Source organism: Bactrocera tryoni, chromosome 3 (assembly GCF_016617805.1).
Source record: "Bactrocera tryoni isolate S06 chromosome 3, CSIRO_BtryS06_freeze2, whole genome shotgun sequence".
Taxonomy (NCBI): Eukaryota; Metazoa; Arthropoda; class Insecta; order Diptera; family Tephritidae; genus Bactrocera; species Bactrocera tryoni.
Genome location: NC_052501.1, coordinates 3,080,585 through 3,105,394, shown reverse-complemented (window position 1 = coordinate 3,105,394; position 24,810 = coordinate 3,080,585). Strand labels below are relative to the sequence as shown.

The window sequence follows — 24,810 nt, the reverse complement described above, 5'->3', positions numbered from 1 at the left end:
CGCTGCTATGTGTGGCTGTGTGTAAGTTAGCGAACAAAACCGCTAGAGTAACATTTTATAAAAACGCGCGCCAAAAAGCAAGCAAGCAAAGCGAAAGCGCATAAACTTACGAAGCAGCGTTAAGATATGAAGTGAAAAAGCAAAACAGAAGCAAAACGCTGGCAAGCGAATGCAGTAAAGGAATGTCGGCCAAAGCATTGCTCTGTTGGCACATAAACGCACACACACACACATGTGCACGTACTCATTCATAAGGCTTTTTCACGATATATGCGTGTGGCATTTGTAAGCAGGCAATGAACAGAGCGCATAACAGCCGGTACCCAACCACACCTAGATCACAAATGGGCGCTTTGGCATGTTCAGACTCAACCGTGCAGTGCAAGTCTATGTGGACGCTCGGCAGATGTGCGTTTTCCTTTGCTATCTGCACGACCAGAAAATGTGAGCAGCACATTGTGGCATGCCACTGACAACACATGCTACGTCTGGCAAATATTTTGCTCCACGTTTATGTGCCGGTCTGGATTGTTCCACACGTATTGATATGTGTACATACAAGCGGAACAATCAAGCTTTTGTTTGTCCACCTTGTCTTGTGTCTGTCGCGACAGACTATTTAAGAGCCAGCATTTTTACCGAAAACTATCAGAGCTAGCGATTCTCTTCATAGAAGGGAAAACGCTAACTTTCTGTCATGTTTTTTGAAGAATAATAGGTTTTAAACAAATGTGGCACTTATCTATCCAAAGATTTACTGATTCGTGCTAATCAATAGCCAACAATTGTCACTTTGAAGTAAGCATGCTACCGAAAAATATACATAGTACTCTGCCTAAAAAATAATACCCTTTTGCCATAAATATTCTCCAATTAATGGTGGGTTTCTTGACACCAAATCTACTTTGGGTGTCTGAAGAATTTTCCTTAAGTTTTTCAGAACTTTTGGCAATACCCAACGAGAAAGCCCCGTCAATAGAAAACATGGAATGTTTTACGTTTTGGATTTGACTTAGGCTGCTGTAATAAGAGCTCTAGCAGTCCCGGTGGTATCCTAAAGGCCTAGGTGCATCGCAGGACAACCACTCTACCAAGCCTAGCTTAGGCTGCTTTACCGACAACAGCGACCCATACTGCAATTGTTGTATTTGTGTTTTTGGATTCCATATTTTTTATCTACAATGATTATCCATTCAGCATATGATAAGACTATTTTAGTAGCCTTTGAAACAATCACTCTTTCAGAAGGTGTTACACGTTCGGTCAGCTACTCGTCACATACGAGTACATGGTACAGCGTAAAGCCAATTTGTTAAATATGCCATACATCGGCAACGGGCTATACGAGGTGACCTCTTGCATTCTTGAATTCTACAAAATCTCAAGCTTCCACCTAGTATCACAACTAAGTATTCATGTACGCCCCAACCCTTCCAGTAGCAGAAAATTAGGTCAACAGCTTGTACTTACCTAGCGTTTTCATCATGTTGCCAACCATCTTCGTTTCCAATCAGAACCAAGGACAAAAACCGAAAACCGGTTAATTAGCCGAAAACTTTACGAAACCACGTAACCCCAGCAAATCAGTTTGTCATTGCTTTTCATTTGAAAATTTGTTTTCGATATCGTAAAAGGCAGCAAAATGTGTTTTAGAAAGAAATGGTAAACACAATTACGTTTAACATTATAATATTCTTAAATGTGCTGACTTTGGGCGCGAGTGAAACGATCGATCGTACCTGTTTGCTTATGACAACCGTAAAATGGGTTGATGTGTGCCACGGAACTATAACGAACGAGATGAAACTTAAATACAAAGATCAATTGACAAACATTGGCACACCCTTCAAAATAATGATCTCCGAAAATGCAGACGTGGGCTTTCTGGTGACTTTCTATGATTCGTATCTACGAAATTGTAGCTCGCTGCGTGTCGACAGTAATTCGGTGGCCATGTGCGAAAATAAGGGGAACTATACGATAAAGAGATCTATGATTCACTGTTTTGAATTTTATCTCTTTTATGCAGATGAATTGACGCGAATATGCTACGATCCGGCTGATTCGAAGACGCGACAAGCACCCCCAATTCGATTTACAGCACTTCATTATGCATACAAACCACCGATTGAAGCAGGTCAAGCTCGCTTAGATATAGGAATGAAATGGGTATTTTGGTTAATCGCCGCTATTCTGGTGTGGATAATGTAAACAGACATGATTACATGTGTATATATAAACTAATGATCTGCATTAAAATATTATATGAACATGTCATATTGCACGGACGTTCGGTAAATATTCAGGGTGGTTGCTATTCAGAGTGTTGAAATGTTGATGCAACGTTTTGGGAGAACACGGTACTATTCAGCCCGTTTAGTGGTCTTTATACGCCAGTTTTTGGTATGATTTTGTTTTTGGTTTCTTTAAAAGATAAGACATTAAACCAGTCGACTTTGATCTTAACATTTTTGTCTTAATTTTTAAACACCCCACTCAGGAACTATTTTAGTTTCTCTTCTTCAGCACCTTGAAGCAAACAGGTTACTCATGTCTTACTTGAGATACAAAACTGAAATTTAGGTTTTAGGACCTTCGAACATAAGCTTTATACCCAGATATTCAGCGAATGCTGACACCTAAGGTTCTAGCAACATAAAGCTTTCGGGAACCAGCGATCTAAGCTAAAATTGGTTCTTCCAATCGAAATTGGATAACACCAAGGTTTCCAACTGTGTGAAACATTAGCTATTTTAGCTTTCTCACATATATGGATTGAAGAAATCTGAACTAGAAATGGTAGAAAAACCGGAGAGGTGTTGGAAGGACATAAGGAAACATATGGTACATAACTCAGTCAGTCAGTTTATGACTTCCATCAGCATTTGGTTAAATAGCTTGCTCTCTATTGACAAATAATCCTTTCTATAAATCCGGTTTCCCCTAGCCATATTTGTTTGTTTCAAATCATTCATGCAAATCATTGAATTTCCATATCGAAAGATCGAACTCGAATACGAAATATTCATTTGTATATTTTTTTCGTTGTGAAACTTTATTTTTTTCCTTTATTTTTTTGCTGTGAAAAGAAGACTCAACGGTCAAATGATTAGTAGTTTCGCAAATTTTGTGCTTTTTATCTGCAGTCTGTGCACTGTGACAGATGCAGCAAAGCTGAGGGAAAGCTGTGAGCCGCTCCTGAACTCAACTTGGATACATCTGTGCAATGGCGTTATAACAAAAGAAATAAAAATCAAATATAAAGATCAGTTGACCACAGTCGGTACACCTTATAAGATTATGACCTTGGCAAAGCAAGGCGAAGCTTCCCTGATCACCTTCTTCGATTCGGAAATACAGAATAGCACTTGGATCGCAATCAATAAAAATATGACGATTACATTAGCGAGAAGCAAGGAGATCAAAATGAAACCAAAGATGTTTTATTGCTTCAATTTCGGCCTGGAATATATGTCTGATTTACTGAATCTGTGTTTCGACCAAGCTGATACTTTGGCAAAACTGAAATGCCATTGTTTATATACGGTACTGCATTATAGCTACATGCCACCGCTGGTTTCGGCACAAGTTCGTTTGAATGCCGATAGCGCCTTCGCTGTTGTTTTTATGCTAGTAGCTTTGTTTATGAGCTTAATTCAAATGAACAGAAATCATTTATGAATAAAATTAAGAAGCGGTATGATTAATTGTAAAAAAATTTAAAAATAATTTATGCACGGAAATGAGGTTTGTGTATTATTATTCGAAAGAACGTTCTTTCAAATATTGATCATGGCTATGTCTCAGATGGTTCATTCTTTTAATGCGATTTTCTATGACTCGTTCGAGCATTTTAATCGGTAACTGGCGAATGACACATGTGATGTTTTGCTCCAAAGTCTAACGGTGTGATATACGATCTTGGTGGCCAATCAACCGTGAAATTATCTGTTCACCAAAATATTCTCCCAATAAATCTATTGATGGATAAGATTTGTGGAAAGTAGCGCCATATTGTTGAAACCAAATGCCGCCGAGATCACGTGCTTCCCTTTCAGACATCAAATAGTCGGTTACCATGTCGAGATAAAGGTCGCCATTGACGGTTGCGGCATAATTTTTGAAGAAATATGGTCCGATGATTCCACCGGCCCACAAGCCACACAAAACTGTTGTTTTTTCTGGATAAAACAGCAGTTTTTGAATCTCCTCGGGTTGCTCTTTGTCTCAAATGCGGCCATTTTACTTGTTTTCATAGCCATTGATCCAGAAATGGACCTCCTTGCTGAACAAAATTTGGTTCGAAAACGTCGGATCTTCTTGGAAGTTTTCAAAAGCTCATAAAACGGAGCGATGTCGCTTGGAAAGGTCTAGCGATTTCCGTTCTGGCATAAGCTGTATTTTGTACGCTAATTTAAGATCTAGACGTAAAACGCGCCAAGTCGTTTCATACATCAGTCCGAGTTGCTGCGTACGGCGCCGAATCGACTTCCCCCGGCCTTCATGTACACGCTCATCTATGGCTGCTATATTTTCTTCACTGCATGCTGGACGTGGTATATTCGGTCGAATATTATTTAGTAATGAATGCGGGGTCTCAAGTTGGCTGATGCTGTTGTGAATAGTACGTTCAGTAGATCCATTATGTTGACCATAAACGATCTCTGAATGCTCGAGAAGTTATTGTGGTTTTGTTGGTCAAGATGGGTTACCATAAAAACATTCAGTAGTACTCCCAATAATATTGCATTAACCAAAGCTGGTTTGCCTATACACGCTGTATACTTGTATGAAGGTATGACGATGTAGCCATAGAAAGCGTTCCGTTCACTTCGCAAGCTTTGGCAAAAATTATGAGAATGAAATTAAATGTAGCTTTTTAAGTTGTCCGCCAGGTAGAAAGCAATTACACACACATTTAAACGTATACGTTGCTTGTAATATACTACATATACATATGTATATATACAGTTATTCATATGTGTGACTTGGCATTACGGCAGCAACACGGTGAAGTGAAGTTTTCTAACCGCCGCGGGCTCAAATGCATTTATATACCATAATGTTCGTACATTCTCACTCACACACAAATATTTTATCGTAATAATGTAACAGTAAATGTACATCCCTTAAAGCAGCTCCTCGAGTTGTGTCGACATTTACTTCTTCGCGCCATAAATTAAATGAAATTATGGGGTGGTTGGCCTCAACGCGCAACAATATGCCAGACAGCACATGCGCCCGGCTAACTGCCGTTAGTCTTGTCTCAATGCAACCCAGGAATGCGGTGCAATCAACTGTGAAAGCCGTGCCAGCGCGCTGAAATTGTAAGAATACTTATGCAGAAGTCTTAAAATGCTACAACGAACTTCTTTGACTTCTGCTGCTGGTATGTTAGTTTTCTTGCTTTCTTGCTGCAAATGCATGTGCATATGCTTGTGTGTATGTATGTGCCACATTTACTCCTGGCGTCTTACAAGGCAGCGCTATGAAGCGGGGTAAATACAGCTGACTCGCCGAAAGTTGCAGGCATGCGGGCTGCACTTGGAGGCATTTACAAACGTATTCTTATTATATTCTAATATATAGTATATAGTTATGTATGTACATATATGTATACATAAAGTTCCATTTTGACATTACGGCAGCTTGCTAATGCCTCTTTAAAATATAGTAAGCCACGTGCTAAGTTTTCTTCTTAGAAAAGCAGGAAGAGGCAACATAATTCTAGGCTATGCCTGGAAATTATTGGAGCGCTGCTTTTTGGATGTGCAGAACTTTCGCTTAAATAAAAACATAGAAAAGTAAATAAAATGTTCAATATTTTGGCCTTACAAGTTCGAAAATACGATGGCATTAAATGCTTGAATGAAATATTGGGTTAATGTTCGCCGGCACTGCGACTTATGAACAACATTTTTCTGCTACTTTTTCAGTGTAAGAGCTTGAAAGTTTATAAATACAAGCTCCGCCTTACCAGACTAGACCTAGTTGGAGTCTAACGAAAATTAGTCAGATGACATTTGTCATTTGTCTCTAGAGCTAATCACTCACGACAAAGTTGGCTCCATATTCAGTGTTAAAAATTAACAAAAAAAAACCTTTGGCATGCAGCCAAAGCTTTCAGAAGGTAAACAACATCAGGCAATAACCATCTTTGGAGAATCTCTTCACAATTGATTCAGAGTATGTTCAACATAGATTTCAAATGCCTGTGTTCACTTTGACAGCTGGTTTTGACACAGAAACTTCAAATTTAATGGGGAATGTTTATTATCATTCGAAAGAATATTCTTTGGCCTTAATTTTTTTAAATTATCTATTTTAAATATTGATCGCGAATACGACTCAAATGGTCCATCTATTGCGTTCAATTTTCGATGACTCATTCGAGAATTTCGACTAGTAACTGGCGAATGACAACCGTGATCTTTTGCTCCAAGGTCTGAATCGAAGCGGGAAGAAAACTTTACATATCCCCACAGGAAAAGACCGAGAAATTATCTGCTCACCGAAGTGATCTCTCAATAAATCCATTGATTCATGCGCTGTGTGGGAAGTGCCGTCGTCTTATTGAAATCAAATGCCACCGAGTTAATTAGCTTCAGATATAAATATAATAGCTGGTTATCATGGCTCGATAAAAGTCGCCATTGACGGTTACGATCTCACCGGCGTCAGAAATATGAACCGATGATTCCACTGGCCCAAAAACCACACCAACCCGTTGTGTTTTCTGGACGAAATATCAGCTCTTGAATCTTTTCAAGTTACTCTTCGTCGCAAATGCGCCAATTTTGCTTGTATACATACCCTCTGAGCTAGAAATGGACCTCGTCTTTGAATAAAATTTGGCTCGAAAACGTCGGATCTTTTAAAAACTGTTCCAGGCCCTATAGAGCGAAGCATCTGCTTGGATCATCCGTTAGAAATCAGCCAATACCAGAAAAAGTAAATTTGTGGTGAATTATGTGAGCGCCTGTTAAAAGTCAGACTTAGGGTGCCCACAGGGGAGATGTCTAAAGCATTTACGCTCAGCGCGAGCTTACAGAACTGGAACAGAAGTAAACCTTATCCGCTGCTGAAGTCGAAGCACTATTCAAGGTAATGTGGAAGCAATTTTATGTCGCTTCAAAAACAACAGTAGTCGTATCTTTTCAAGAAAACATTTGCAATTCCAAGGAATTATACAGATTTTCTTAAAATAAAAAAATAAAAATTATAATTATAGACATCTAAGGTAACGCGCATGGGCTTTGAGATATTTTCTTACTGACATACTTTCCACATCGTGTGCTTCGCTTCCAGTAAACAACACACTCCCTGTGTTTTCAGGAAACATTAAAGCTCCTCCAAGAGAATTTTTACATTCTTGACCTGTCTTCAACCATATTTACATAAATATACATATATAGCGTAAAAAAATAATTATATACACATGCTTTATATCTATGAATAACATATACTCGTACGTCGACTTGTTCTGACATTTTCGCACATGTGAACTTCCATGACTGCGTCTCGGTTATTTAACCAATTAAGTTAGCATACAGCCTTGGCCATAACAATGAGCAATGCTGAGAACTGAGAATCCACAAAAGCCTTAAACTTAAAGCATTCAGCAAAGCGTAAATTCGTGCAAAAGCGTGCAAGTGGAAAATGGAGAAAAATGCCAGCAATTAGCAGGCTGTTGGGTTCTCTCTTAGAAAAAAAGGTAAAGCGCTTGAAGTGCTCATTTTATTCCGTAGCAAATTGCGCTGCGATGGAAGAGAGAGTTTTAGAAAATTACTTGTGTACTGTGAACGGTTTACTGGAAGTATTCTATCTTAATCGTATCTACTTAGATACAAGGCACGAAATTAAAAAACAGACAGTTGGCCAATATGTCTACCCCCAGCTGCCCTAATGCAGTATTTTTTCGTCCAATCGTCAGGGAGCAATTGTCTAGAGTTGAATGTACCACATTGTCCATTACGAACGGGGACCAAAGGAGTGGCTCTATGGATTATAAAATTAAGTATTTTTTTTCTTTTTTTTTACTTATTCCAGTAAAGATTTCATATTTTAGCGAAGACGTATGAAAAGTCGAGAATATGGATATATAGTACATACCAAAAAAACTTTATTTAAATCTGCTGTGACTTTCTTAAACTTATCTTTGAACTTATATTCCATAAATCTACTAGTGGATCTGGCCACGCGTTGCTGTGGTATTCATTTTATACTATTATTCATATAATAAACTATTCAATCCAGTGAAAACTTTATTTCCGAATAAAGACGAAAATGTTTTTGCTGGTATAAGAATCCAAGGGATTGTACTTGAGGTTTAATTTAGAAAATGTTCTTACAAATAAATTTCATTGGAAAAAATAACGAATTTAAGGCTGCTTTTTCAATATCTCGTTTACAGCTTTTCTGTCCAGTGAATAGAGTTGTCCGCTTAATAGAGCTTTCACTGTATTTTTTTATTTAGGAATGGTTTTTACTATTCTGTCTTCTAAGTTGGTTCGAACTGGTCACAATGTACTAAATTTTACTAAAATCGGTTCAGTGGTTTAGGAGTCCATCGCGGACAAACAACGTGACACGTTATTTTTATATACAAGGATTAGAAAAATTATAAAAAATAATGGATGGGTTTTCTGAGAAGAGCTAACTTTAAACAACCACCAAAATTTTATGATAATTTCAAATGGATTAAATTTAAGACAGTTAACTCATAAACATTCCGCGAAAAAGGGGCTAGAAATTAGTGAATTCATGGATAAAGTAGAAACCTTTTTTAAGAAATTCCCCTCGATTTTGGCATTTAAATTGTGACTGCATCAGAGTCGGTGAATCAAGAACAACGCAAAATGAATTGCATTTTCTTTAAACCACTGACCGTTGCGAGTCAGCCTAATCACCAGCATTCAAGCCCAATTTGTTAACTTTGAGTGATGCTGCCAAAGCGCCAGCTTAACTCGCACAAGTGTCGGTGGCCACTTCTCGACAGCAACAGCACTCAGGTATTTTTTATTTAATTTGACGCGCTTGGCCTTCTTGCGCCTCACCGTCAGCCAGCCACGACTCGCCCTTGCTGTGTCGACTGCACAGAAAGCATCTTCGCACTTCGGACATTGGCGCGTTTTGTGTAACACAAGCGAAAAAAGGGCGAAAAATAAAAGTGAACTGCGCGGGTGGAAGCTGTCTGTCATTTTTGCCACATTGTCGGCTATCTTTGTCTGCGCTTTGCTATTTTCGTGTTTTTGTTTCCATTTTAGAGGTGAATGGCGTTTGACGGCTACTCACTGGATTCCACTGCGTTGGCTTCGGTCGGTAGGTGCGCGAGCGGACTTGTTGCCGTTAGAAATAATAAAAGGCGAACAACAACTCAAAGTCGTCTGTGGTGGGCCGCTCTGCTAGGTCTTCTATTTGCAACACTTGCATGTAAACTATATGTGTGCGGCGTAATTCCCTTTTTAGTTGTTATTGTTTCTGTCGAATTTTAGCCATTCACCAGTGATTGCAAGCAAATATCGAATGATAATGCTGCGACTTGCTTGGCGGTTTCCTTTGCAATTTCACAAAGAACTTGTTGACAACCGTAAAATATTTTGAGCAGTGAGATATTCAATATCGTGCAACATGAAACTTATTCAAAAATTTCGAATGCAAAAGTGATACATTACACAAGTGCATATCTGTTAACTTTTAGTCGAGTTCGATTTTTCAAGTGACTGTTGAAGCACAAAATAAATTTTTAAATTTTTTATTCTGCAATAGTTTGAATTAAATTTTTATCGATGGCTGGCCCAACATAATGAGTTTAGTTAATTATTAAGAAGTGATTCGATAGAAATAGAACAGGAGATGAAAAGTGGATTAAATACGACAATAATGTGTGAAAAAGATTTAAAAAATGGTCGCAAAGCCGGGACTTACGCCGGAAAAGAATCATCCTCTATGAACCACTCCAGCCTGCTCGAACGACACAATTTGTTTCGCTCAATGCAAAACCCTTTAATGGAGTAAAGTTGGCTTCAAGAGAAGCCTGTGAAAATTACTTGACGCAGTTCTTCGCCAAGAAACCAGAAAAGTTTTACACGGACGGAATAATTCTCTTGAGATTTAATGTCTCTGGAGGAAGGTGGTCGACCAAAATGGTATATATTTGGTTTTTTAAAGTTCATTATATATAAAAACAAATATGTTGAAGTTTGATTAGAAATACGAAAAGACTTTTTCGACTACCCAATATGTATATTTTTTTGTTTGGTTAGCGCCGTTTTAGTACTTTCGATCAAAATATTATCCTTTACCTACGTTCCATAACTGTGTATGTATGTATCAGTTTTAATGGGTAGGGACCTCTAGCACTTTGTGAAGTCAATACGCTTTGTGATTCTGAAAATTTGGATCTCAGCATATTACTAGACCTCAGATGACTTTCAACCTCAGATTATTGGCAAGAAATGTGATTCATACACAGTAGCGAATACTTATGCAATATAAGACATATACATATCTTCAATTTGTATATTAGGGTGAGTCAAAAATTTACCTATCGTATTCATCATTATAATGAGCTTATATAAAGAAAAAAAATATCCCTGTGAAATAAAATTTATTCTTGAAAGGTCTCGGTTCATATATAAAAAAACTCGTAAAAGAATCTAATTTTATTAAAAATGTTATAATTTTTTAACCGTTTAGCATAAAATTATTCATTACGCAGATTTTTTAAGACATTAAAACTATCTAAAAAAGATACCGAGATAAAAAATAGAGTGAGATTTTTTCAGTTAAAAAATTCGTACATTGCAAGTTTTGATAAGCTAGACTTTAAAGCTAAAAAATTTTCCTTGCAGAGCTGTTTTCCCCTTACATAGTATATACAGTACGTAGATTCATTCCATCCCATGAAATCTATTTTTTAGTTTTTGGCTCTCCTTAATATAACTACATACTGCTCAATATAATTACTTATATTGCTATTTCCTATTCTCCTTCTTCTTATCTGTATAAATTTTACTCTTACTTTCATTTCGTGCGCATCACCTCATTCTTTTCCTACCAAGCATAACATTTTATCTCTTTTCATGGATTTTCTCATTTCTTTTGCGGTGTGTCAGTTAAATATATAAGCTATGACGCGTAATCGCTCGCCGCTACCGCTGATGAATAATGAATTATGATGCCACAAAAAAAAGCTAAACGAAATAAACACTACCTCTCTTGCATGCTCTCTATTCCTCCATCCGCAAGCCTACTAGAAAAGCAGTATAAATCCCGTGTGGCTTTAAGAATGCTTATGAATATTATATCGAAGATAAACAAACGAGAAATAAACTAAAGTAAAATAAAAGTGATTTATTTGTTGCTTTTAGAGCGGACATTTGAGATCTGAGTCAAGATTGTCAAGCCTACAAAGGCAATTATCACTTGAAAAATAAAAATTTCGCTTTGGCTGTGGATAAATATTTATCTGATTGTAGACTGTCAGGAAGAGTATTTCGGTAAGGTATGTCGCGAAAACTTTTGACTAATGCGATTCTTTAAATTTTTGGAATCTTGAATATAAGTTTTTTTTAGATAGTAGATACAACTGTATTGCATTGGATAGAAAAAAATAAGAGGAATATAATGCCACCGTGGTCAATTTGAAACCATTTCCCCCCCCTTATAGAGGTGGAAATATGTATTGGAAAAGTCATATTGACGAAAATTTAAAAATACTGGACACTTCTAACTAGTCGAACTCTGACTAAAGTAAGAATTAGTGGTACTATATTCTCATATATACTTGCATGTATATAGAGTTTTAATATTGATGTCTCTGGCCTTACCTCATGAATTTATTTTCTCATTACTTCCCGACATTTCTCATGTCTATTTTTTCGACGAACAAGTGCAGAGTAAAAGTAGGAAGGAGAAAATAAAAACAAAGTTAAATGTTTTCCAGCGTCTCTAAGCACCTGACATTGGCTGTGGGCAGCTTTTGAAGCTACATAGCTTTATTTGGGCAAAAGCGTTCAAGCAATTGACGGCAACTCCAAAATTGGTAGCTCTAAATTGGAAGTGAAATGGTTTAGGTGCCGTATTCGTTAGTGCTGAAAATTGCTGAACGCGAATTTAATTGATTTTTTTGCATTCTCTGTAAAGTTAAATTGATAACGCTACATATGGTAAAAAGCGGCCCATAAAAAAGGTGTCAAGTTCAGTTGCATAAATATTTACTAACAAATAAATATCTGCGAGCCTCTTTGGCAAATACGTTTTTATGAGTGCATTCTGCTTATGTCTGTAAATCTATGTGTATATGCACGTATGTATTACATAAATTGCTGAATTGCAAATAAATTAAAACGCGGCAATAAATCCAATCAGCAACACTTCCTGTGCACTTTTTTGGCTGACTCACAGTAGGCGACTATGATTGGCGGAATGCTTTGAAATTAAGTGAAATGCATACCATATTTACTATATATACATACAAATCTTACATAACATATATAACTGCTATAAATTACGGGAAAATGCATTTTTATTAATTTCTATTTTTTTTTTTTGAAAGAAATATTGTTTTTTATCGCTTTCATTGATGTGTGTGTTAACGTTCTAGTCACATTTCGCAGTTGAGTATGTTAGAATTCAATCTAAGAATGTGGAGAAAAGCATTGACAATGGCGAAGATTATCAAATCGACAAAGATATCGATGGTCTTGTGATTTGATAACAATATGAAGTTTTACCTAAAAAGATCGCTAATAGCATTTACAGATTAATACTATTCCAGATCATTTCTAAGTCAGTTTTTATACTCTCGCAACAAAGTTGCCAAAGAGAGTATTATAGTTTTGTTCACATAACGGTTGTTTGTAAGTCCTAAAACTAAAAGAGTCAGATATAGGGTTATGTATACCAAAGTGATCAGGGTGACGAGTAGAGTTGAAATCCGGATGTCTGTCTGTCCGTCTGTCCGTGCAAGCTGTAACTTGAGTAAAAATTGAGATATCATGATGAAACTTGGTACACGTATTTTTTGGCTCCATAAGAAGGTTAAGTTCGAAGATGGGCAAAATCGGCCCACTGCAACGCCCACAAAATGGCAGAAACCGAAAATCTATAAAGTGTCATAACTCAGCCATAAATAAAGATATTAAAGTGAATTTTGGCACAAAGGATCGCATTAGGAAGGGGCATATTTCGACGTAAATTTTTTTGAAAATTGGGTGTGACCCCGTCCCCTACTAAGTTTTTTGTACATATCTCGGAAACTACTATAGCTATGTCAACCAAACTCTATAGAGTCGTTTGCTTAAGGCATTTCCATATACAGTTCAAAAATGGAAGAAATCGGATAATAACCAGGCCCACCTCCCATACAAAGGTTATGTTGAAAATCACTAAGAGTGCCTTAACCGACTAACAAAACACGTCAGAAACACTAAATTTTACAAAAGAAATGGCAGAAGAAAGCTGCACCCAGGCTTTTTTTAAAAATTGAAAATGGGTGTGGCGTCGCCCACTTATGAACCAAAAACCATATATCAGGAACTACTCGACCGATTTCAATTAAATTCGGTATATAATATTTTCTTTACATCCTGATGACATGTAAGAAATATGGGTGAAATCGGTTCACAACTACGCCTTCTGCCAATATAACGCTATTTTGAATTCCATCTGATGCCTTCTCTGTATAATATATACATTAGGAACCAATGATGATAGCGGAATAAAACTTTACACAAATATGGTATTTGAGCTGAGGTAACCCTTGTAGAAAAATTGTCGTGATCGGACTATAACTTTTCAAGGTACCTGATATCGAACACGAAGAACTCAGTGCCTAACCTAACATAACCTAATTTTTCACCGAAAATATCGGTAAATCTCTCAGACATTTTCATGTAATTCAGAGGGCATCATTTTTATACTCTCGCAAAAAAGTTGCTAATAACAGTATCTCGATTATCACTTTATCATGCGAGAGTATAAAGTTTCTTACCTCCGATTCAAATGTTCTCATGTCATGTTTGATATTTTCGTACTTATGTCAGAAGAACATATTATATTATGTGGACTACTTGTATACCAATAAATTTGACCCCAACTGGAAACGAAAACACATTTTCACGTATTATAATTTAATCATTATTATGGACTTCAAAATAGGCTTTCAGACAACACTTGATCCATTTACGTTACACTTGTAACCTCGGCTGGGATGACCCAAAGTGCCTTCATTTTGATTTTATCGATCTCGACTCATTTTAGGAACGCCATTCATTAGATTGCTGGACAGTTGCAAGTTGTTGTTGTTGTAACGATTATCTAATCCCCGTTAGGGTGGTAAGTTTCAGATAAGTTGTCAACGAGGTCATCCAACGGTAGGTTCAGGAAACGTGCTGTTTCGACGCAGTCGGACCATAGGGGAGGGGTGTCAGATTTTTAGAGTTAGCTGGGCATACAAAGAGGTGGTTTGATTCGCGCAGGGATTTTTTGCATGCTGGACAACTATTTGGTATGTCGATTCGGGATAAAGAAGAGTTTAATCTGCTACAGTATTCAGAACAAATGTCAATTTCCACGACAGCCGGTTCTACGTAATCGGAATTGAACCAGATTTTATCTATCCAAGAGCTGGTACGTTTTAGATTAATGACAGGTAGTAAGCTAAGATGCCAAACACTTCTACTCAACGTCGAGTTTAGAATTGACACATTGCATACTCAAAACATTGACCAAAAAATGTTGATTTTCATGCACTGTTTCTTTAACTTTTTCGATGTAATTGTCATTAAGAGAGTTGGAGAGACAACTAGGATAAGATACGTGTTCTATAATCCCACGACCTTCACTGTATACTCTGTGCCACTTAAATACTCGTACTTGTCATAAAGTGGACTTCCAAAAACACTTATGCAACATTTTCAACGTTTCTCTAGTCGATTTCCTTTTGAAACACGAAGTTTCAAACTCTTTATTATTTCTATGAAAAATGGCCGACAAACTTTTTGGATTTTAATCAAATAGCTGCCACATACACATTAATTGACATATGAAGACCAAACTTCACACGAATATATGTAGAAAAGGTTGCACCTAAGTGTCTAGGAAATAATTTTGTAATGATTCGGTAGGCGCCGCAGTTTTAATAGACCAGTGCGGGTCAGCGTTCACTAGATGGTATATAAAGCTGTGGGATGAGACATATTTTATGTCTGAAAATATTGCATAGTTTTAAAAAAAAAGTCTTAGTCTTTTATAATTGATTTATTTTGACTTCTTAATATTTATGTAGACTATTTTTGAATACAACATTTCTCCTTTATGTTAATCGGAGCTTTATTTAGAGCTATTATAGCTTTGGATGGCGTGGAAATGTCGCCACTTTTGATCATGAAACGTCCAGGGAATTGTTGTACCAGACACCGAATAGTTTCATTTATAGCGAGAGAGAACGCAAGAGCTTCGAAAGAGTTTGCTGTCGGCCAATATATAATACATTGATAGCAATTTTCATCGCCCCTAAAATATCATCCCAACTCAAATTTTTAACAAATATTAATGTCAGAATTGTTCTGTGTTTATATTCTGACTCATCCTGTACAACTATGAATGTAGACAGATATTTTCGTTTACGCTTGCTCATTTTTTAAATCATAAATCATCACTTATTTGCAATGCTAAAAGCGCAATTTAAAATATTAAAACTGTCACACAGTAATATTCATAATGGAAAACTGTTATTACGCTGATCACAGGGTGAAACGCGACTTTATTAGTTGAATGACCTCAGCGTTGTGTCATTGTAAACAAGCATGCTGGATTTAGTATATTTTTCCATACTCAAATTGTTGGCAATTTCGAGCTTCGTGTTCTTAAATTACGAACGTCTTGTAAATAAAACTCATGTAAATATGTACATATGTATGTATGTGTGAGAGAACTATGTTTGTAGATTTGTCTGCATGTGCAAAGGTATGCAATTACATGGGAAAAATCGCGCTGCCATTGTCATTCACAGCAGTGCCACAAATTTCGCTGCCACTACTAACCAACTGAGAGTCAAAGCGACAGCGCGGCTTTGCCTCCATTTCAGCGCCCGGCGCTTCCGGCCGACGCGTCGTCATCATCAACGTCTCCGACGTGTCTCGCGTAACACATAAATTATGCCTCACTTTTTGCCGCGGTTGCCTATTTATGTACTTGTCCCTTGTTGGCAGGCAGTCAGCGCGAAGTATCGAATAAGAAACGGCAAGAGGAAGCATTTGAGCATTGTGGAACTCGAATTCATATCAAAGGACGGCTTACTTAGCAATCGTGATTTCTGTTGCTGCCGCCGCCACCGCTGCTTGGCAACGGTGCTGAAGAAATGCCTGCAACGGCAAGCAGCCAGTCAAATAAGCCACCCCGTCAGCCAGCCACTCACTCACTCACACACACATGCAGGCATTCACTCATGCATTCATGCCGGCAGTCTGACAACTCACATGTGAAGAAATGCCACTTTTTCCTTGGCATCTCCTTGCAGGCGCTGGAATGCTGAGTGCAGCTGCTTTGCCAGCGTCCTTTCGGCTTTTTCATTAGTCTGTTGATCTGGCGCTTTTGTTGTCAGCGCATAACTGTATACATCTCACATCATTTGTGTATGTGTGTGTGTGTGTGTGTGCAAGCATAGGTGCATTCAGTTCGGCGACGTCTGCTCGGTCTGCGCCCGGCCTTGTCCTTATCCGCATTGCAATGAATGTTGTCGACAACAACAGCAACAACAACAATGAGAACAGTAGCTGCATGTCGGTAAATTGCTGCTTGTTCGCTTAATATCGAGCGCCACTTAGAAATTAGGAATGCCAGTCGCGTCCAATCACGACTTGCGCGCCCGTATTTCTTGTCGTCACGCTGCCACAGCTGCGCCAAGTGCGCGCACACACACACTTGCGCACCAAATACGTGTGTTTGCGGGCACATAATTCCTGTCGTCGTCTATGAATACCTATGAGCCAGCTATCAGCGCTACCGCTCCGTGAGCGCCCTGCTCGTCAGCGCTGCTGTGCCACTGTGCGCCGTTATATTTATTTCATATCCTTTTAGTGCATTTATTTTATTCGTCTATTTTTATGACTCTTCAGTCGTTATATTTTATTTGAAGCTTAATGTGTGCAACAACAAGTAGCGCGGCTGGTTGCATGTGGCATGCTTGGCGTTCGACGTCTGTGTGACGACATTTGTTTTACAAATGTTTGCGAGTTTTCATTTACTTCGGTGTCCATTAGTCTGCTCGTTCGCTATATGGATTTATTGCGCTGACATATCAGCAATGAGTTTGCATGCATTGCACTTTGTTGTGGCACAATTCACTTCTCGTGCAACATGCCGGCACAAATTCATATACATATGAGCCGCACTGCCTCTTGGACTTGCCGCTGCTGCTGATGCTGATGCTGCTGCTGCTGCTGTTTATCTGATATCCTTATATCTCTTACAAAATTCGTATTTATGGTTTTTACAAATATGCAATCGTACGTGTTCGCATTCTCTATTTATTTATACTCACTTACCACAGCCAACTACTCGCCTCGGTTGCAAATAGCTGCGAATGCGTGCCTGTGTGCCTGCGTGTGTGTGTGTGAGTGCGTGTGCGGCAGTTTAACTGTGTCAATCCGGTTGCTAGCTTCACGAAAGCTGTCGCAGCAATGCCCGATTTGAATGCATCTGAGTGGATACCTCAAATATAGCACAGCCACACATAAAAACATGCTTGCTAAATGGTTGTCTCTTTTGCAGAGAAAATGCGAATATGACTAGCAAAGGAATGCAGATGAAATATTGCACCCGAAAGACTCTGGTCCACCGACCACTCCAAAAATAACCGCTTCTTCATATTGTAAAACCACAAAGTGACTCAAGTAGTCATTGTGGTGTCTCTTGGCGAGATTTTTCACCGAAGCATTCGCTTGTGATACGTAATCATCGGAGAGAATCTCGAGACTAAGAGTACGGCACTTCAAATCTCAAAAAACATCTATTTTTATTAATAATTAGTTAACTGAAATCGAACTGCGGAGTTCCTCTTTGCAAATCGGTAGTTTAAAAAGTCTTCACAGCACACTTATTTTGGAAAGTTTTCATCATTTATTAACAACTTTGGCCATTTTCAATTCCGAAACACTACATTTTGCCATCTGCTTCTTCTTTGCTGGCGTAGACACCGCTTACGTGTTTATAACCGAGTTTTCTACCAACTTCTTTAACGCTGTTTGGATTCAATTGGAAATTCCAAGCATAGCCAGGTACTTCGTCACCTGGCCCTTCCAACGGAGTGGAGGTCTTCCTCTTCCTCTACTTCCCACTAGCGGGTACTGTGGTGAATACCATCAGAGCTGGTGTTTTCATCCTTTCGGATGACATGACCTAGTCAGCATAGCTGACTCTTCATTTCCGGAACTATGTCAATGTCATCATATATCTCGTACAGCTCTTCGTTCCGTCGAATGCGATACTCTCCTTTGCCAATGCGCAAAGGACCATAAATATTTCGCCAAACCTTTCTCTCGAAAGCTCGTAACGCCGACTTATAAGATGTTGTCATCGTCCTTGCCTCTGCGCCATATAGCAGAACGGGAATAATGACTGACTTGTAAAGTTTGGTCTTTGTTCGTCGAGAGAGGACTTTACTTCTCAATTGCCTACTCAGTTCGAAGTAGCAAGAGTTATTCTGCGTTGGATTTCGAAACTGATAGTCGAAATTATCCACGACTTCGCAGTTATAACCATCAACAGTGGCGTGGCAGCCAAGTCACGAGTACGACGACTGTTTGTTTGATGACAGGAGATAGTATTTTGTCTTTTTCTCGTTCACAACCAGACCCATACGCCTTGCTTCCTTATTAAGTCTGGAGAAAGCAGAACTAAACGCGCGGTTGTTGAAGCCAATGATATCAATATCATCGATGATGAGTTTTAAATAATTTATATATTTTTCTAGTGAAAAAATATTGAAATAATATTCCATTTTCATAGTTAGTGAAGACAATCAAATTGTACCAGCTTTTGAAGGCGTATATTTAATTATTTACTAAAAGCAAGCCAACGCAAACCAATGATGGCCTAACTTCACTCAGAGCGCACCGATTGTCAACCAGTGATTTACTCTGGCATGTTGGCTAACCGACTGCCTAACACTTGAACTACATAAATCATTTTTTATTTTCACTTTTATGGCTTTTATGTGTTACTCCGTGCGGTTTGAATCATGCTGAAGCATCACATTCGGTGGCGTGGCTTCCAAATATATATGTATGAGCGCATCATGTCATCAATACGGCTGTGTGTGGCACAGATCCGGTGCAACGAAGCGTGTGTGTGTGTTGGTGTGTGCATGAATGTGGAATGTTTGGCAGGATTAAAGCAGTGCATCAATGTACAAACACTTTAGTGTTCACAATGATTTGCTGACTTGTAATGCTCTGCATGCACAACTGGGAAGCCGGAGCGATTTTTGTAGATTTATGCTCGCTCCGCTCAGAGGATAATTCACCCGGCACAGTCGACAAATCCGCTCATTCATCATCGATTCTGGGCTCCACAATGTTATTTAAATGCAAAATTATTTAAGCATAACATGCACACACACAAATATATATGTATATATATTTATATTTATGTGCAAAATTGTCAAATGCAGTGGCAATCACAGCAAAGTGGACGACCTATGTGCTCGAACGCCTTAAAATATGCTAAATGCAGTTATATCATTTGCTGTTGTTGGTTAAATCCACCATAAACGACAAGTTGATGCTATCTTAATTACATGTGTACAAATTTATTTCAACCAAATTTTGGTTAGTTGTTGGTTGCAATATTATTTACCTCAATTATTGCATATTTGAATTTTTGGTTAAATACCAAGGCATTTTTGTGAATTAAAGTCAGAATTTATTCATGTGTTATGTTAAATGTATGCCATTAAAGTTTTCCGCTGTGAAGCATGTAATACGTAAATTAATGGCTCGTTATGGCCGTAAAGGCAAAAAATAAATTCTCTAAATCATTTTCGAAAGAATTTGGCGCTTAGTGATTACACTCCCTATATATATTGGGTAGTCGAAAAAGTCTCTTCGTATTTTGTCAATAGATGTCGTTGCAGTCGTATATCTCCAGTGCTACTAGTTATATTGTGTCATACAATAAAGTGTTGGAAAGGTGAGATTTTAAGCTTCATTTAACTAAAAAAAATAATTAATTAAATTTGGAGAAGTTGAAAAATGTAACAGTTGTTCAAAAATGAGTGAAAATCACGAAGAAATTCGATTTATTTTGAAAGTTTTGTATAAAAAGTGAAGAATGCCACGCAAACCACCAATGAAATTTGTGAAGTTTGCGGAGACGATGCTGTATCAGTACATGTAGCACAACAATGGTTCGCTCGCTTCCATTCTGAAAACTTCGATGTGAAAGATGCACCACACTCTGGTCGACATATCGTTAAAAAAGGTTTTGAACCTTTTAAAAAAGGCCGGCTACAAAAAGAAGCTCCATGTTTGGGTACCACATGAATTGTCTGTGAAAAATTTAATGGACCGGACTAACATCTGCGAATTTTTGCTGAAACGAAATTAAATCGAACCATTTCTGGTAACAGGAGACGAAAAGTAGACGGCAATAATGTGCCGAAAATATCATGGTCCAAGCATGGGGAAGCTCAACAAATGGTTGCAAAGCCAGGATTAACGCCTCGAAAAGTTATGCTGAGTGTTTGGTGGGATTGGAAAGGAATCATCCACTATGAGCTGCTCCAGCCTGGTCGAATGATTGACTTTACATTTTACTGTCAAAAACTGAAGAGATTAAAGCAAGTCGATTGCTCGAACGCCCAGAACTGATCAACAGAAAGGGCTTCGTTTTCTATTAGGACAACGCTAGACCACACACATCTTTGATGTCTCGGCAAAAACTGGGAGAGCTTGGCTGGGAAGTTTTGATGCATCGACCATATAGCCCTAACCTTGCACCATCGGAATACTAATTATTTCGGTCATGCAGGACTCCATTAATAGAGTAAAGTTGGCTTCAAGAGAAGCCTGTGAAAATTACATGTCGCAGTTTTTCGCCAAGATACCAGAAAAGTTTTACACCGACGGAATAATGTCTCCAGCGGAAAAATGACAAAAAGGGGTCGACCAAAATGGTACATACTTGAATATGACGAAAGTGAACATTGCCATGTCCAAAACTATAAAAAAAAAATATGATTTTCCTGTCTTATCGTTGCATATAACGAGCAATTCGTTTGAAATTATCCACAACTCACTTCCGTCAATTTATCCAAATCAATAATTCGTTTTAAACCCCCCAACACCTATCTGAGCTTTTGTGAATTGACACTCGCACTATCTCAATACAAACAGTTATCTTATCGCAATGCAAATAGACGCATAACTGTTTCTATTTACCCAAGTGTAAGTTGCTCAACTTCGTTGGTTATCTTTTTCGAAAACAAAAATGCATCAAACCAAAATTCCACTGGGGTGATGAAACACCGCTATCGACTTTTACTTCTATACCACCAACCAGTGACAAAAACCGATAAGTTCATCAAAGCAACCACACAGAAAGGGCTCTATTTTAGGTCAATGCCAAACTGTTAACTCCAAATGAATATGATAAGCAAAGGAAATGTTTTATTTACGAAAAGATAAATAGTGTGATTTCTAGTTAAATTGATTTGCTGAATTGAAGTTGGGCGGTTACAAAAAGTTCAAGTACCAAAGGGTTAAAAAGGTCTTAGTATGAGTCTTTTTTGTTCCCAAACAAGCTGCATAGACAGTAATTGAATGGTTAAAGGATCAAGATGAAAATAGAATTCACTTTCGAATCTTTCTACATAGTCTCTATATTTGGCCTTAGAGCTTATTTCGTATAAAATTATATAAAATTTTGTGGGGACTTGTTGAATCGGAAAATATATTTTTTAGATTGATACAACCATTTTTAAGTTCGTGTGCAGTTTGATCGCCACAATTAGTGTGCGTTTTGCAGTTGTTTGTCTATGATTCGAAAGGTTTATCTGCCAATTTTTACCATGGAAAAAGTTGTACAACGAGTTCGCTCGAATTTTTACAATTTCATTGTTATCACGGCTACGGCATCATTGAAAGCGCAGCAGAAGAGTCATGAGGATCTATTTAATCATGAACACAAGTTTTTTGAGTGGCAAAAAATATTCTGTAAAGGTCGTGAAGTCATCGAAAACCTTCCTCAAAAGAGTTGTCCATTCAGCTCTGTTAATAACGATAACATCGAAAAAGTTAAAGACAAGTCTTTGCAAATAATCATGTTGGCATCAGAAATATAGCAGAGGACCTTAGTATCCCTTATGGATCGACTTAACATATTTTGTTTACGAGCATTTGGGGTCCCTACTGTATGATGCACTGTAGGAGGAATCGATAGAGAGACCGCAGAGTCTGTTAAAATTCGCGTCAAGCGCAGGCATCCTAAACGATGACTACTTCTCTTGGACTTGGCAACTGAACTCCATCTGGTATGGCAAACTGGTCTATGCGTAGGTATTGGCCTACCAGATTTACCTAACCTTACCTAAATACGCTGAGAACCAATGCTCCTTGGATGTTGGTTAAAGTTTGGAACTAAACGAATGGCAGCAAACAAAATCCCCGATGAAAGAGCAAACAATTCATTTTAACTAAGAAACTTCAGGAAAATTACACAGACAGAATTTTTAGCAGTTTTGCTGACTTTTGCAGAGAGCAGCAAACCGTTGTAGTGTATTTTTGATAAAATTCAAACTTTATGTATAAATCGGGCCATCGGTCTTCTCGTCTTACCATACAAATAAGATGAAAAGACTGCCTTAAAATACCCTATCTTGAGACGAAAAAAAGCAGGTCTGTCGAGAAGGTCAGGTCTGGTCAAGTAGCTTCAAAAGCTGTTATTGGACTTAAGGGTAGTTTTTTCAGACAAATCTGTGTTTAAGAAGTTTGCTGGAGTTGCATTTATGAATAAATTAAGGACAAGTTATGCAAATTCCGCTAAACAAAGTAAGCAGTGAAGCAAGTAGCAAGTGAGCTGAGGTTTCCTAATTTTTGAATTCTTAAAAAATGTTGGTAGAATTTAAGAGCAAAGCTTGTATGCCTGTCGGAGAGTACTAGCATTCTAACACTAGCTATGCTCAATTAAACTATTAAATTATATTTATTTTCATAAGTCACAAACATATGTATGTACATACATGTATAAAAATCGTCCACAACTTTCCAGCAGCACACCAGAAGTTGGATTATGGCAGCCACATATTCATCTGCGTCGCCGCAAAAGCAAAATAAACGTTACTTACAAATCACCCTTCGCAGCAAGATATAATTATATATGTATGTGTGTGTAGTGCCCACCGGTGCTCGTCATCACCGGCATGAGCTACCCCTGCTTTGTCTCCGACACCCAACAAAGTAATGGTAATGACGCATGCGCGCCGATGGCTATCAAATAGTCTGCGCAATGCATACACACACATACACACATGTGTGGATAATGACTTTGATGAGTGTGCATCTGGTGAACGTTACAGTTTGCAGCAGATGCGGGCTAGCGCCGCTTAGCCATAACGCGCTGTGCGGCGCTGCGTCAAAGGTGTCAATTGGCGCGCAGTGCAACGCTCTCTCCACGAGGGATGTTTGGGAAGAGCGCGTGCGCAAACTCAACAATCCCAAAACAAACAAGCGTAAAACGGCAGTTGTGTTATTTGGCGCTACTGCGCGGTCCCAACTATCAAACAACAACATTACTCGGATGAAAGAGCAATAAAAATGTACGCGACTAAATGGAATTTATGCGCGCACACACACTCACATAGAAATATACGTATAATAAATATAACACGCTGTAACAATGCGGTGCATTATGTGGAACGAGTCACTTATGGGTAAATGTACAAAAATACAGAAGAACAACAACGACGATGGTAGAGGCATAAGGGGGTTGCAGCGCGGCGAGTAGGAAGCGCATTAACATCTGACAGCCGAAAACGACAGCTGCACGACTTTGAGCACACGACATAGAAACTAGCACATACAGCACCTACCAATAACGCCCGAAGACTCAGCCGATAACAAACGTGCCACTTACCGCTAGTCCAACTGGAGCGACCGGTGTGTCGTATTGTTTCTTCTGCTTCTCTTTCGGTTATTCGTGCACAGCTGTTTTACGTGCTGAAGACTCAACTGTGCTAGCTGCTAACTTTGCTGATAAAGCCGGCACTTAAAGTGGTTACTAAGTAACCAAGAGAGGCCAAGAGACTCATTGAGTGCACGGGCGTAGCGCGCACTGGGAGACTCGAGTGAGGAATGCTAACTGCCTGGCTGCCGGCTTAGTCACTAGAAGCGCGCCATGAGTCATGCGATAGCACGTAAGTTCTCGACAACTCAATGCAAACATACTTTGACCAGTTTGACTCATTTTACTGCTTTGACTCATAAGAGCGCGCTCAGGGAGAGTGCGACTGTGAGTTGTTTACCTGTAGCCCATTAACAGTCTTTTTTGAATTGTTGACAACAAACGCGATTGACTCGCACCACAACGAAGACAACGTGTGCGCATTCGGCAAAGGCTACGAAAGACGGTAGGCAGCGACTCGGAATGATCGTAGCGTTTAAGACGTGAATATCAGTTATTGGCAGTAGTTGGGCAGAGACGGGCGCGAACAGATGATGTGTGGGGGTTAACGAAGTAAACAAATGCAAGTAACTGATATGTGATTTTGCAAAGAAAACTGGACACTAAGAAGATAATAAAAAAAAA

At 38.5% G+C, this 24,810-nt stretch overlaps 4 protein-coding genes across 4 annotated transcripts in view; 3 read left to right on the top strand and 1 right to left on the bottom strand.

The window, feature by feature from the left end:
* LOC120771793 overlaps positions 1 to 24,810 on the top strand; it is a 146,982-nt gene that overhangs the window by 88,320 nt on the left and 33,852 nt on the right. The gene's annotated exons all lie outside the window — the stretch shown is intronic.
* The window catches only part of LOC120771796 (inositol-pentakisphosphate 2-kinase), a 134,300-nt gene that overhangs the window by 91,613 nt on the left and 17,877 nt on the right, over positions 1 to 24,810 (bottom strand). The window lies entirely within an intron of this gene.
* LOC120771798 lies at positions 1,653 to 2,211 on the top strand. Its single transcript, XM_040100001.1, has one exon. The coding sequence runs from the start codon at positions 1,660 to 1,662 to the stop codon at positions 2,209 to 2,211; it is 552 nt and encodes a 183-aa protein (XP_039955935.1). The 5' UTR covers positions 1,653 to 1,659.
* On the top strand, positions 3,088 to 3,681 carry LOC120771799 (the record flags this gene model as incomplete). Its single annotated transcript, XM_040100002.1, has 1 exon — positions 3,088 to 3,681. A coding segment is annotated over one exon (594 nt), but the record flags the coding sequence as incomplete, so codon positions are not given.

Excerpts from the sequence above, each read along its gene's own strand:
- LOC120771798 (XM_040100001.1), top strand. The coding sequence starts at position 1,660 with ATGGTAAACACAATTACGTTTAACATTATAATATTCTTAAATGTGCTG.